This window comes from Tympanuchus pallidicinctus, unplaced genomic scaffold (assembly GCF_026119805.1).
Source record: "Tympanuchus pallidicinctus isolate F22 unplaced genomic scaffold, pur_lepc_1.0 scaffold8, whole genome shotgun sequence".
In the NCBI taxonomy this organism is placed as follows: Eukaryota; Metazoa; Chordata; class Aves; order Galliformes; family Phasianidae; genus Tympanuchus; species Tympanuchus pallidicinctus.
Window position 1 is genome coordinate 3,565,512 of NW_026294802.1, and position 14,835 is coordinate 3,580,346.

The following is a 14,835-nucleotide window of genomic DNA, read 5'->3' on the forward strand; positions in this document are numbered from 1 at the left end:
ACTGAGCTTGGGGCCTGACCACTTAGGGATATTGGATCTCTTTCTGTCTGAACGGTGTCTTCAATGGACTCTGTGAAAGACATGGGTATATTTGCTATTGAAAATAATTGACATACAAGATTTGCTGTTCTGTAGAGTGTACACATGCTGAGGATGTCCAAGGTTCAAATGTTTACCTGTTAGCACTATGAACACAAGTAACATTTTTAAGTAATATTTTTATTAAATGAAAAAAAAAAAAAAGGATTTCAGATTGCATATTCAACCGTAAGATTACTGACAAGAAATTCACAGTACTGTTTTTTCACTATAAAATGTGAGAATGGATTATCCTTGAGAACAAAAATACACTGTTCGCACTTCAATTCTCACTTAGCAAACTCGATCTCCAAGGAAGGCTCACTGATCTTGGCTCTTCCATTTCAACATATTATACTGCTCTTTAATCCTCGTTTTCAAGCATACAAAATTTTCCACATCACAAAGCTTATCAACTCATGAACCATTTCACATGGCATTGATTTCCTAGTGATAACAATTTTCCATATACTTGACATACTTTGTGCTACACCAAGTGTAACCAATGAGATCCATGTTTAGCATTTCTAACCAATTAAGCAGCTCGCATTTGACAATCTTTTGATAACTGGAAGACATTATTTCCTTATATTCTTTGTTGTATATTAGACTGCTATAGGAGAAAGCTCTGGAAATAAGTAACTTACACTTTTTGGTTCTGCTTCCAATGGGTGGATAGACATAGTCTCCATCCTTGGATGCAAAGCTAGGCAGAGCAAAGAGTAGAGCACTGTGCAAGAGAACCTGAGAGTTTAGGCTTTACATAAAATGGGGCAGGGGAAGTGAGTAGTTTGTTGGAACACCTTCTTTGCATATGTTTGGCATTCAGGAACACAGGCAGCCTGATTTGTGAATGTTTTTGCCTAAGACCTAAAACAGCATTTTACATCTGCTTGTTGTGTTATATCAAGACTCTGGTCTTGAGTACTGGTCCAGTGCTTTGAGAAGAGCAGAGCCAGTGCTTTGAAACTCTAGATTTCCATGGAAACTTGTATACATAGAAAAGCATGGCAACAAGGCATGTCAAGGCGCTTTTTGTAAAGAGCGGATAAAACTGTCTGGGTAGATGTAGTTTTTGACATTCCCTTTTCTGACTTCACATGAACGTTCATTTGTAAACACGAGGGACATGTCAGAAGACTGACTCATGCCTCTCTTTCTCCATGAAGGCTACTATACCCAGATCTCCACGCTGGCGGACGTCCAGGAGAACGTGATGGAGTACCTGCATGTTCTCAGCCGTCCTATGGTCATCAACCATGACCACGACATTATATGGACTGAAGCCTACATGGACAGCGCGGTAAGGAATGACACCTCAAGTCTTTAGTCAGCAAACAGTAGGGCCTATGAGCCAATCTGGCAAAGGTGTTAAACCTTCAGTGAGTATGCTAGGCATGTAACTTGTCCCAGTTCCTATCTAAATATCTTATGTATCAGGGTAGTAGTAGTATCAGAGCCTAAATGAAGTCTTGAAATTTATGTAAAACCAGGAGCTGGCTGGCAAAGAGAAGTTACAGGTCTCTGGCTGAGTCAGGCAGTATTTCTTTTCTGCTTGCTCCTGGAGCTGAGATGTATATATGGACTCAGGTAAGTATCTGCAGTGACCCAGGAGCCCAGGACTAATCACACAGACATAGCATGACTTAAGAAGTTCTCCTGTGAAAGACGGCTACCTTCTAAAGGATTATTCACAGGAAAGACTATTTACAGCTCAAGATATGGGTCACAGAGATTTACTTCCTCTAGCCTAGTACCTAAGCACATACTGTTAGTCACACAAAGACACAGATCTCAGTTAGGGAGGCAGGTTCACGCTCCCATTCTTAGGTTAGTAAGATGTAAGGTCGCCCACTGTACTGGCCTGTGCTCAGCCTATGGGTAATGGGCACATCTCACTTCCTGAGAGGGAAATAAAGAACCAGGAAGTTGGGGCTTCCAACACCCCTTCCTTGTGTCAGAGGAGGACTTCAGAAACTGGGACCACAAGCAGGTGCCATCATGATGTTACGTTGGCCATGCACCTTCCAAAGGAAAGAAGGGAAAAACAAAGTTGATTATCACTGAAGTTATTTTCCCCTGCACTACCTCAAATAGAAGATGTTTCTCAGTCTTCATCTCCACTTCGATTTTCAGTACAGAAAGGGAAAGTTACGTTTCTTTCTGTGCTTTCCACCCTTCTAGAGAGATGTGTTGGTTTTGGTTTTTTTCATACACTGGCATTCTCACACCGAGAGATTTATGCATAATTGTGACAACTAGAACTGACCAGAGGAAAAAATTCTCTAGAGCATGTTTTCAGGTACTATTTCCTGGACAGAATTCCACGGTGGAACTGCACTTACTAGCTGTGATCAGCAGCATCTTTAGGATGTCTGCCACAGCCCTGAAAGGAACTGAGGAGAACCCACAGCTTCTGGGATATGTTTGTTGCACTTTTGTTGCTGTGTCTCTTTCCTTGCCTCGTGCTTTGGTTTGCAGTTCTTTTCCTCTGCTCCAAACTCTTTCATCTTTGTCTCATTCCTCCATTTGTGTATTCATTCACCTGTTCATCCATGTCTCCCACTAGCTGCCACAGTCTGAGGAGGTAATTGCTGCCCTGTGTTTTGTGAGCGTGCTGTGCTGTTGCCGTGTGCTGAATGGTGTGTCAGTGTGAGCACTCACAGCCACAGCTGGCCTCTACATCTGGGGGTGGGAGTCTGCTGCTCTGAGGAGCCCTCTGACACAAACAAGAGGGGAGGCAATGCTAGATGTACTGGAGAGCTGTGCTGTGGGTCCAGAGTAGATAGGGGTGTCTGTGTCGTATGGTAGCTTAGTTCACTGGATCTCTTCCATGCGCTTGATAAGTGCTGGGGACAGTAGTTTGTTGTATATTAGCACAAGTGTTACTGTGCAGGGGAATTCTTTACAAAGAAGCATCCAGACCAATAACTCAAGACATTGGACTCAAATCTCCCTCAAGCAACTGCAGAGGTTATTGGCTGGCTGCTGCATAGCTCCCAGCATGCATACTAATAGAGACAGGAAGTCAGTTCTTGCCTTGCTACTAACTTGACCGAAGCAGAAATGGAAGGGAGATGCTATTGGCATCAAGAGAATAGGTCCTTTTCACTGCTAGGTATGTTTGGGAGACTCTTGTGCATGTATCTTGCCTGTTTTACCTCCTTTCTTGTATGTTTTTAGAGCATCTATCTTCTCTAGTAATGAGACCCTCTGCTTCCCCATTATGTGTGCACATCAACTGTACAGATAGCTCACTGTGTTGTCCTCTGTCTTTCCTATGCTTAGATGCCTGAGTGACAAATTTATACAAGCAAGCTGTGTGTGTATTTGTGCCTTTTAAACATTTGCCTATGCTGTTTCTCATTCATGCTATTCATGTGTTTGCAGTATAGATTATATTTGTGTTCTGCTCATATTTGTGTTGTTTTTCTACATTCTGTGCTTGATGTGTTGGTGGTTTTTACACTTGTTGCATAACTACCTATGTCTATACACCATTATGTGTCAGTTTTAAGTTGTGTCACCATTTCTACAGGTTTCTTCATTCTCCTGCTTCAACACATTTCACTGGCTTTCAGCCCATTCTCATCACCCCACATGAGCAAGCATCCATCCTACGATCCTCTTGGATACAAAGCATTGAAAAATGCTGCCATCTGTTTTCAGAGGGGTGTGGGAGGCAAGGAGGTGTCTGATTGTACCCAACATCTGGGTTTCCTGGGATTTCCAGTGCCTTTTGCTTGGGTTATCTGCGATACTGCATCCGCTAACACATGGCTTGTTGTTCTCTGGCAGCTCTTTGCATCTCAGGCTCAAAGTCTGTTGCTCATGACAACAGTGGCTATGCCAGTCTTCAGCAAGAAGAACGAGACGGTGAGTGCAACATGGCCTTTGCTCTCCTTTCCACCAGCAGAAGTGTAAGACTGCAGCAAACCTGTGTGGGGTTTTAGAGCCAACGCTTCTCTGAAAGACTGCCAGATCATTAGGAACTGCAGTTGACTTTGGGCAGGATGTGCAGATGATAATTTGTCTGTCAAAATGATAATCTGTCATTTCTTCTGAATACTATTTGTTCCAAATACCTCTTGAACATGACACTCCTCCCCATTTTATCCTTCCATTTTCAAAGCCAGCCTAATTCACAGCCCTGTAAGATTTGAGACTGAAAGTAATCATTACTTTGTCTCGTTTATGCATTTTATTACATTCCTCTACATTTCATGTAACGGTCCTTCATGAGTCCAATAACCTGTGTTTGGTCAAAGTGTCCTTGGAGAAAGGCATCCAGTCTTGATCTCTCCATTGCAGTTTCTCACTCTGTTAAAAATTGGTGTCTAAATTCCACTTTGAGGCTGTCTGGCCTCACTCTCCCATCATGATGGCTTTCTCTGCTGAACTAAAAAGCACATAGCCTTTGGCATTTCTCCTGGGAACTATCTTCTACACTGCAATGAAGTCAAACCTGTCTTTATTTTGGTAAGGTAAAAAGGTTAGAAAATTTAGGTGTCTTTGATGAGGGCATTTCCTCTGCATTTTGAAACCCTTTACACGCTTTTCTGTACCATATCTAGCTTTTCAGCCTCATCTCAGCTTCTGGTTCCTTACTGTTGCTGTACAAGGCATAAACTCTCCACCTGGATCATGTGAACAGCTGTCTATCTTCTCTGCCCTAGGCCAGCCTTAGCCTTTATTAACACAGCACTGCAGTGGGAGCTTCTGAGCCATTTTTTTCCTCAGACGCTTATAAATAAACAATTTCCCATTTTGTGAGGATTTCATGCATTCATTTGTCCTAGACTGATAATTTTGTATTTGGCATTTGGTTCACTTAGCCCGGTGACAAACGAATATGTATTGCTTCGCATGGTTGCCTTGTCCTTATTGTTATTCACACATACCAAATGAATACTTTTGCCCTCAAATCTTGTGTTCAGTCATTTTCTATTACTTCTGAATCACAGTAAAAAATGTGCACTAGTGTTGGGTAGAAATGCTCCTACCCATAAACATTGGAGCAACCCTTGAGATTTTCTGACGTATGCTAGCTGGTTTAAATGAACATACACAAGTTTGGAGAAAACACGTGAGAGGTCAGTAGGAAGGCAGCAATGTGTATTCAGGCAGAAAACTACCCAAATTTTACTTTTGAAAATGAATTCTTGTTTTCAAGCGATCTCACGGCATTCTCCTGGGTGTGGTGGGCTCTGATGTGCCACTGAGGGAGCTGTTAAAACTTGCTCCACGTTATAAGGTAAGATTGAGATAAAACTTGCTATTTTATAAAGCAAAGTCATTAGTCATTCTTCCATTGTCATGTCTCTGAAAAGTCATTCTTCTGCCTGTAGGAAGAAGAATGAGCATAAAGCAAGAGCAGTTGGTTGTGGTGATACATCATAGCAACACAGGAAATCATTCACCCCTTAGGATGCCTCAGAAACACAGGGACTGGATGGTCCAGTGGATTCATAACTGGTCACCAGTTTTGACTTTATGGTCACCTGCTCAGATCCCTCAAAGATGATATGGATTGGATAGTCCATCTCATAAAAATTAATGTTTTATATCCAGTTCCCAGTGGATAAGCTGCCATATCAGTTGCCAAAAAACGAACTAGTTTCCCTGTCAACATATTCTTGGCAGAAAATTTAAGAACTGAATGGACTTGGGAAACCAAATGGTTTTGTTATGCATAGTTGTCCTTTTTTTTCCAGCTCAGCTTGAAGACTTGTTGGCAGCGCAGTGAACAGGGAGTTGGCTCTCACTCACTGATGCTATACCTAGACAGAGTATTTGCTCTCCAGAATTAGTCCAAGAGTTTCCACTAGTTCTGTGCTCAGTATATCTTAAAAAAGAAAAAGCATTCCCCAATAGGCAAACACTCCAGAGATGTGCTGTTTAGTTTGGTTTCTGCTGTAAGTTCTGTGCAGTGAATTTTGTTCAATCAGTCTGCATACCAGGAGATGGTAAACTCATCCTAAAATCACCACAGAAATCAGGTAGTTTGAGCCAGCATTTCCAATTTCCAGTTTGTCCTAAAGAACTATTAGACATCAACTACCAGTTAGGCAGCTGTCCAAAATCTGATTGCTAGAGACTCACAGGAATGGAAGTGCTGTCAGAGGCAATGCATGAGTGTGGCACTTGAGACCTAGATGCAGGATTTGCAGACCGATTGCTACAGGAAACTGCCTTTCAGGCAACCCAGGAACTGAGAGTATTGAGGTGCCTGTGCTCAACAGACCAATGCCAGCTGGTTTGGGCCTGTAAGAGCCTTGTCCAGGAGGCTTCACTTTTTATACACATTCATTTTCTGCAGAATACTTACATCTTTTCATTTTCCTTCCTCCGTGTCACTCAAAAGCCATGTGTCGCAATAATCTTTCTTCTAGACCTAGAAGAGGAATGGTCCCTTACTCCAAGCAATGCCATGGAAGGAAGGAAAATATTTGAAGGGTTTCTTTACATCAGAGACAGGATGTGATTTCCCAGAAGCTATTTCAGTTTCAGACCACTTTGGAAACCTCATTTCTTCACCTTGCCTCTCTTGGCATACAGGCCACAAAAGACCAGTTCTAGAGCTACCTTGAGAGCTCACTTGAGTCCGCGCTTTTCATCTTTAATAGGCCAGCAAGGAAATTTGATGTAGTACTGATCCAGTGCCTTGGATGCATCTGCCATGCTGAGCTCTATGCAATTTGAAAAGAAAAAAATCTTTTAAATAGAGTCCAAGTTTTGATCTAAGATGTGTGCAATACATAATCCATTCCCTTAAAAAAAAAAAGTGCAGCGAATGACTTACCTCCCTGCTTTCCTATTGTTAGCCCTCCAAGATTGTCTCTATAGGAACATAAATTTGCTACATTTTTTTTGAAGATAGAAACCTTAGCCATTCTTCCTTCAGACACCTCTTGTTTTGGCAAGCATAGGCTATCCATGGGTTTTCAGAAACTCACAAGTTAAGCTGGAATTTGTATTATGTATGGGCTTGATCTGAGTAATTGCTCTCTTGGAAATCTCTTGCAGATCAGGTCAGACGGTGCCTGCTCTGGCTTGATTATGCTACTCTTTAAAAAGCACTGTAAATGGGAGGCCTATACAACTGGCCAAGGCTCCGTATGTTCTTGCCAACAACCAAAATGTAAAACAGAGCTCCTCTGCAGACTGACCTGGCTTCTAAGGGAGGTATCTGGGGCTCCCCACTCCAACATGGTTGGTCCTCTCAGAACAGCCAAAGGGGCAGAGAGAAATGCTTTAGGATTAAGCCTGTTTTCTACCAGTGTATACCTTTAATAAGAAAATATTTCTGAATATTCTGAGTTGGCCAGGTACTAGTGGCAATCCTTATGCAGTAGTTCTTCTAGCAAAAGCAGAGCTAATTATTCTCATGCCTCTTTCTCCAGCTGGGTGTCCACGGATATGCCTTTCTAAACACCAACAATGGCTACATCCTCTCACACCCAGACCTCCGTCCTTTGGTATGTACAACTGAGAATTTAAGAAGCTTTGCTAGTGTGGAAGAACTGGCTTTCAGGAGTGCTCCTGACTTCTCATGTTTTATTGATATACCAGCCTCAGAAACATGAGGAACGGAGAAATCAGTACCACACCCATAGGTGTATATATGCATGCATGTGCATGAAGTGGGAGGTGCCCTGCCTTTCCTCTCTGTAAGAATGCATGTGGGTGATATATTTGTGCATTGCTGTGTTGTGGATACATGTGTATTTGCATGCATGCAGCATTTCACTGCTGGGCTGAAGGACCCCTCACCCACTCATACCTCCTTCGGGAAGATTCAGCACCCCAGTAACAGCTGGCATGCAGCTGTAGTGTTGGACATGTGGAGAACCTGAGGCTAGCAGGATCCAGCATCACGCATCCTAGTCACATGTAGGTCAGAGACAATTTAGGGACTAGTAGACCAGCTGGGTGGATGCAAGGATAATTCTCACTTGTGGTACCACACAGAACTCCAGACCATACATCTCTGCGAACGCCCAGCAGGTTTCATTACCCAGGTATGCTATACATTTGATACTTCACACGCATTCCTGTCAACACAAAACTTCACATGCACAGCAATAGTAGTTAACATGGCTACTGGTGAAAGAAAGTGCCACCACAGGGATTCCCAGTAGCCATCTTCCTAAAGGCATACCACATGTGTGGAGTTACTTCATTAAGTCAGGAGGAGGAACATATCACATTTCCAGAGAGGCAAGGCAAAGCCAGGTAAGGTTGCTATCTTATCTTCCACCTGAAACTGATCTCTCTTAGTCTACTTCACACCTTTTTCTTCATCAGGAAGATTAAAGGCAAATAGGTGTCTTTTATCAGTTAACCCTGAGGTGAAAAGCCTCCTTTTTTCTCAGTGAAGCTGAAGCCTAATACCCATCAGAAAAGATCTCCTGCTGGTGTAATAGTGTTAATGGGATTACACTCTTAGCTGTAGAGGAAAAAAATGGTTTCCTGGAGGTAAGCGTATTGAAGTGTAACATACTGACCTATTTAGCTGAATATTCTCACAAACCAGGCCATGCCCTTCATCTGTAAGTTCACCTATGTTCTTGCTTGTCTCTTTCTCCTGAAAAAGCCTTTCCTACATAAAGAAATACACAGCATAGGATTGAGAAGGCACCTGCACCCAAGTGCTGCCTTCCCAGTCAGAGAATGAGACAGTATTATTCTTCAAATTCGATTTAATTCTTCACAGGTTAGTTTAGAAAAGATTAGTTTATCTGGATACTTACTTGAGTGTTTTTCTTCTTTGATTGTCTTTCTTCTTTTTCTTTTTGTAAATAAATAAATACCAGTATAAAGAAGGAAAGAAACTGAAGCCTAAGCCGAACTACAACAGTGTGGATCTCTCAGAGGTGGAATGGGAAGACCAGGATGAAATAGTGAGTATCAAAAAATGAATTCAAGCTTTTTGTATCTCCTTCTTACTAAGCATACCTATACAGAATGAGGAGGAGGGAAGTGGCATTCCTGCTTTTACTATGTGTAACTGGCTCTATGAGAAGCTGGTGAGAAGAGAACAAGGCCAGCGCTCCCTACAAATTGCTTGCCTTCTTCATCTGTATGAGCTTTTGTCTCCACGGAACAGGGAGGGAAAGTACTTGCAGGAGGAGGGAAGAAGTTGGAGGATGCTTCAGGGAGTCAGCCTATGTGTACATGGCCCACGTGCTGGTGGTAGCTGCTGCACCTCTGGATTCAGCTTAATACAAAGCCAGAAAAGCTTGGGAGTAGGGAGATGTCCCATGATGTTGCTTGTACATGCAGTATGTGAGATATAGCAGAGCCCACTCAACTAATGAGATTCACAGCAAGGAAGAAAGTGCAATTCAAAAAGAGACAAAGCTTGCAGTCATTTCTAATGATAGACAAAGAGCATATGGGATATATCACTTAAGAAAATGGTTTTCCAGAAAACACCTTATTGCACACATGGAGCCTCTGAAAAAAATAGCTGACTAGAGGGAAATTACTTGAAAATGCTTTTTCTACTCTCTCTCAAGCAAAACTATTAAAAAGTGGTAAACAAGAAACAGCATACATCTCAACAGCTGCATGTTGCGGTGTATCAGAACTTGGAATCAAGATACAACAGCAAGTAGACAGGCTTCTCCATAGCTGGTTTTCTTTTACTCAAAGGGGTTAAGAGAGAATAGCTACTTAAGTTACTAAGATAAGAACTGAATTGAGAGTAAGATAGAATTAGCTGTAGGACGCATGCTTCGGGATTACAGGGGAGACTGCTGAGATAAGCAGATCTGGTGCTATAGATGCCCACTTAGGTGGGACAAAGAGCCCAGCAAGGGGATCACAGCAGCTATTGTGGCCAGTGCAGGGCAAGCACTGAGGGCTGTGCTAGGGGTGACACAGGGTTCCCTCCCTGTGAGGGGGAACTCGGAAAGTGGAAGAGTGTGGCAGACTGAGAAAGGAAATGAGGCTAAAATATAGAATCAAAATCAAACAATCATCAAGGTTGGAAAAGACCTTTAAGATCATCTAGTTCAACAATCCACTACCAATATTGCCCACTAAATGATATCCACAAGTACTACATCTACATGTTTAACATAGAGAATTAGGTAAAAATAAGCAGTTTTATATGCAGTGGACTTGTCAAGATACGGGTTCTCTGTGGTTTTGTGTGGGTTCACTGATGTCTTCTAGCATTTCTGCTCCCATGGTAGTTTTCTCTCTTGCTGGAGCCACTATGGGAGCTACTTCTCTCTCTACTCAATATGCTGTTTCACAAATACATACGTGTGTGTGTGTGTGTATATATATACACTTTTTTTTGTTTTATTTGGGGGGGTGGAAATTAAAACTTTGCTGCCATATTTATTTGGCTACCAGGTTACTGTCTGATCAAATAACATTGCTATCTGAATGCTAATATAATGCACAGTGTAAGGTTTCAGTCCTTATGCAATCATAATAAAATGATAAAATGTCAAAAGAGCATGCAAAACAAAGCCACTTTGTGTTCTTTTGCTGCATCTTTCAGAAGAAAGAAAGATTGCAGCCACTGAGAGTACAGAGACATTCAGTGACGTGAGCAATATCTGCAGTGTGACTTCAGCAAGTTGAGAGTCTCTCAAGATACACCCACTGCAGCAGAAAGCTGCCAACGTTTCAACACTCAGATTCACAGCTATGGTATTAGATCAATGACAGACTCAACATCAGTTGCAGTGTAATCTCAGCAACACTGATAAGCAGCAAAATCAGATTGGAAAAACATGCCTAAGTGCTAATGATGTATAATACAGCCAGCTGCTAAAGAGAAAAAGAGAGGGAACATAGCACTGTCTGGAAAAGACAAATTGATGTAGAATGGTGTGACTTGCGGCTAGGAAGTTTGGGTTTGCTTGTAAAGAAATTCTGGGCTATTCTTAGTGTGAGGGGAACAGGGAAGAGTTGAGGGATCATGTCCAGCATCAGGAACTGCCACCCAAATGGAGCTTCTTCAGCCTTGACAGAACTTTTGAAGAGGAAATTAGCATGCAAGGATGTTGTGACTGGCAAAACACCTAGATGTTATGAGAAACCTCAGGAAAACTGTATGTATATTGGTTTGAAGCTACATGAGTAGATGGGGGAAAAGGAATCACCAGCACTCATGGCCTGCAATGGTGACAGCACGGATCCATTGCTTCTGAGATCTTGCGTGCCAGGACTGTGTCTGCTTTTGAATATTCAGAGCAGGAGACACTATCATGGAAGATGCAGCAAGGTTGGGCTATGGCACCAACCTACAGCCACTGCCACACCATTGGAGGTCTGTGGACAGGCTGGGGATGAGGAGATCCAATATCTCATTCCCACTGATTTACTTCTCCATTGCCCCATGGTGCAGTGAGGGATGGCTGACATTCAAGAAGACATGGATGAAATAACAACAACCAAACTGAACCCAGGACCCAGAGAAATTACTTCAGGCTGTCAGACCAGAACAGAGTATGCTGTGGCTCTGGCAGGAGGTCAAGCTCTCTTAGCTAGCAAGGAGTTACAGTACCAGTCATTGTTTGGACTTCCAAGACATGGACTTTGGAAAAGACAAGCTTCTAAGCCTGTAAATAATCCACATCAAACAGCCATAATAAATAGAGCTGTGGTCTTGTAAAGCAAATGCAGTTGAGTCTGGCCAGCACCTGAATGGAAGCCTGTCTCTGGAAGCACGGAAGCAATTTGTGTGAATGAATAAGCTACTTCCCACCTTTTTTTTTCTACCCAAGCTGAAGCAACAGGCTGATATGCTCTGGCAGGCTGAACCTAATGTCAAACCCTCTGCACTTATGGAAAAATTTCCTGGCTCTTGCTCGCAAGAGGCTGGGAGTTACTGAGAAAATTATATTTTGACTTTGGAACCTGGATTGAATGAAGTGGGCTTTGCACTGCCTCTCCAGCTATCACACAGCCTTGCTTTGTTGTGTTAAACAGCTGCTTTGTTGCACTCAGAAGTGGTACTCTGTACAGTCTATAATTTATAAATCAGTTTAAAGAAATGCCAAAGGGTTTTGTAGTCAGCCTGAGGGAGCCGGTGGGATTCTCAGGTGTCTCCTCTTTCAGGCTCTCAGAGAATCACACTAATGACATTCTGGCTGCCAAACGATGAAGTCTGAAACGTGGACTGACAGCTTCATAGCTTCCAGATCCTTTCCTTTAGTTCAAAAGACATATCAACAAGCTTTCAGCATAAGCCATTTTTATTCTGTGTCACTGATTGGACAAGGATCCTGACCACCAAGAACAGGTTTTCCGTTTAAAAGAAGTAAAAAAAAAACAAGCTGTGGGGGGAAAAAAATGACACCCGCTCTTTCCTGTCAAGCCCTGTATTTTAACAATGAGCAGCTCTATTAATTCCCATCCTGCTCTACCCAGAGATGCTAATGCTGATCTTGTTCACCTCTGCAGCTGAGAACTGCCATGATCAATGGGGAAACAGGCTACCTCTCCATGGATGTGAAGGTCCCTGTGGATAAAGGGGTAAGAATGATCCTGCTCAGGTCATACAAAGGGAGGGGAAATGGATGCTAAAGAACCATGAAGGATGTGGTTTTAACTCTCAGCATTTCTGAGTGTGAGGATTTTACTGTTTCACCACATACATTACACGTGCTAAAGACATAAAATAGAACATAGTTAGAAGCACTCTTTTTACCTACTAGCATTCTGCATGAGCAAAGGCACTGGAAATGCCTCACAGCTCCCTGCTTTGTCCAGGCAAAGACAAAATGCATGCTGTTCATTGTTTATAGGGCTGTGAAACAAATCAGAGATCTTCAAGAGTTTAGAGATGGAGAAGACATGTTGAGCTGACAGAAAGAGGCTTGGATGCTTTTTTCAACTCTCTTTCCTTACCCAAAAACACTCAAGAAAACTGTCCCTCACTCTGTCAGAATGTGTTTTCCTTTATCCAAGTCCAGGATTAAATTTCTACGCAAATATTTACAAGCATTTTATGAAAACTTCTAATGAAATGGAGACTTGTGAATGTTCCCTACCAGCTCTAATGTAAGGCTGTACATCTTCCCCTGGAATCAGTGCAAAATTGTCTTGTATATTTAGGTTCACTGGTACTTTTTCATTTGGGTTTATTTAACTTTCCCAAAGAGTTTGGCTTCCATCATTTCCTCTTAGGAAGTATTCCAGAGGCCTGCAAGTTTAACTGCCCAGAAGTCTTCCAAAAAAAGTTTCCATCTTTTTTTATAGAGCTGGCTGGTCTGCTCCCATGCTAAGCCTGTCAGCACCAATTCCAATAGGCCAGTGCTCACAGCCATAGGCTGAAATTATGCCATTTCTCAGTGAAGATACCCCTCCATTTCCTCTGAATGGCTGCATTGCTAGATATTGTAACTAAATTACCCATCTCTGTTTTTGATGTTTGCAACTATCAGGTACTGTCAGCTGGCAGTGGGTTTGCCCTTCCCCAGCATCTACATTTGAAATACACAATATTCAGTCCAAGCACCCGAGCAATTATTTTTGTTGCCTTTGTTTCTTGTATCATTTCTAGTATCTAGGTACCAGAGCTTCACTGAACTATTTGAGTGCTGCTTCCTCCTTTCTCTGTAGAGCACTTCTATTCTCTGCATTGGATATTTCTGAACAGGAAGCCCCAGACCTCCTTTCTGCTGTCCCTTCATTTTTTTTCTCCATCCCACAGTTGTCCTAGAACTACTGCCTACATTTCTATGTTTCTTAGCTATTTTTTCCAGTTGCCTTTTTTTTTTTTTTTTTAACCTGAATTCCCCTCCTCCTTTTCATCTTTATAATCTTTAGAGCTGCTAATAATACGCAGAGAAATGTTGATTTATTTTATCTTACAGATACAGTACAGAATGGCTCCTAATACAGTCTCTTTCTCTGAGTAGGTCATCTTCTCCTGATGCACTGTGTACTGCTTCTTTCTGTTTAGAGTACTGCTGCTCGTTCTCATTCCAGATCTATTTAAGGTCACATTAAATGATTCTTCAGAATAAAATTTCATGAAAAGCTGTTTCAAGTGCTTTATAGAAACCCAGATACAGAGCATATCCTTTATTCTCTTCATCCATTATCTTTGTTATTCTGTTGGAAAAGAACAGGGTTTTCCAACAAGATCTATCTTTGTCAATCTAGATTGCTTATTTCTTTAATTTAACCTCTTTTTTTCTGTCTCTGGGCACCCTCAATAACGTATCTTCTGAGTCATCCAAAGATAGCATTTTAGTTCAATATTTTAAGGGCATCTTTCTGCTTTCCTACTGAGGAAAAAAAAAAAATAACAAAAAATGGCCTTGGTAAGAGATATTATGTGTTTTATTCTGCAACGCTGTGAGCCTTATGAAGTATAATAGGAGACAGAAATTGAGCAAGTTGCAATTTTACCATTATCTGAATACACAGAGTAGAGACCAGAAGTGAAATTGCATTTCCCACTGTTGCTGCACTAGCTGATAAAGCAGAGCAGCAGTAGAAACAAAGAAAGTGCTGACAGAGCCTAGAACCACAGAGAATGAGGCAGTCAGTGGAGTGAAGGACTGAATGAAGGGGATAGGAATTATTCTGTCAGCCACACAATAGCAATTCCCCAGGCTGATCTTGGGAAAGTATCGAGGGCAGAGTGAGACAGAGATGGAAGTATAAGGAATGAAGGTGAAATCAGAGAGATCTGGTGGCAAAAACTGCATTTGTTTTCAGCTTGGGGACAAATGGATGGGCCTGTGGCAAACATTGATGGCGTTAGTCAGGAGAGACTGC

The 14,835-nt window shown here is 42.0% G+C and overlaps 1 protein-coding gene across 1 annotated transcript in view; it reads left to right on the forward strand.

The window, feature by feature from the left end:
• The window catches only part of CACNA2D4 (calcium voltage-gated channel auxiliary subunit alpha2delta 4), a 114,358-nt gene that overhangs the window by 29,312 nt on the left and 70,211 nt on the right, over positions 1-14,835 (forward strand). Inside the window, exons 13-18 of the mRNA XM_052667894.1 lie at positions 1,248-1,381; positions 3,877-3,954; positions 5,252-5,332; positions 7,482-7,556; positions 8,895-8,981; positions 12,508-12,579. Of these exons, the coding sequence (XP_052523854.1) occupies positions 1,248-1,381; positions 3,877-3,954; positions 5,252-5,332; positions 7,482-7,556; positions 8,895-8,981; positions 12,508-12,579 (527 nt within the window). The remainder of the gene's footprint in view (positions 1-1,247; positions 1,382-3,876; positions 3,955-5,251; positions 5,333-7,481; positions 7,557-8,894; positions 8,982-12,507; positions 12,580-14,835) is intronic.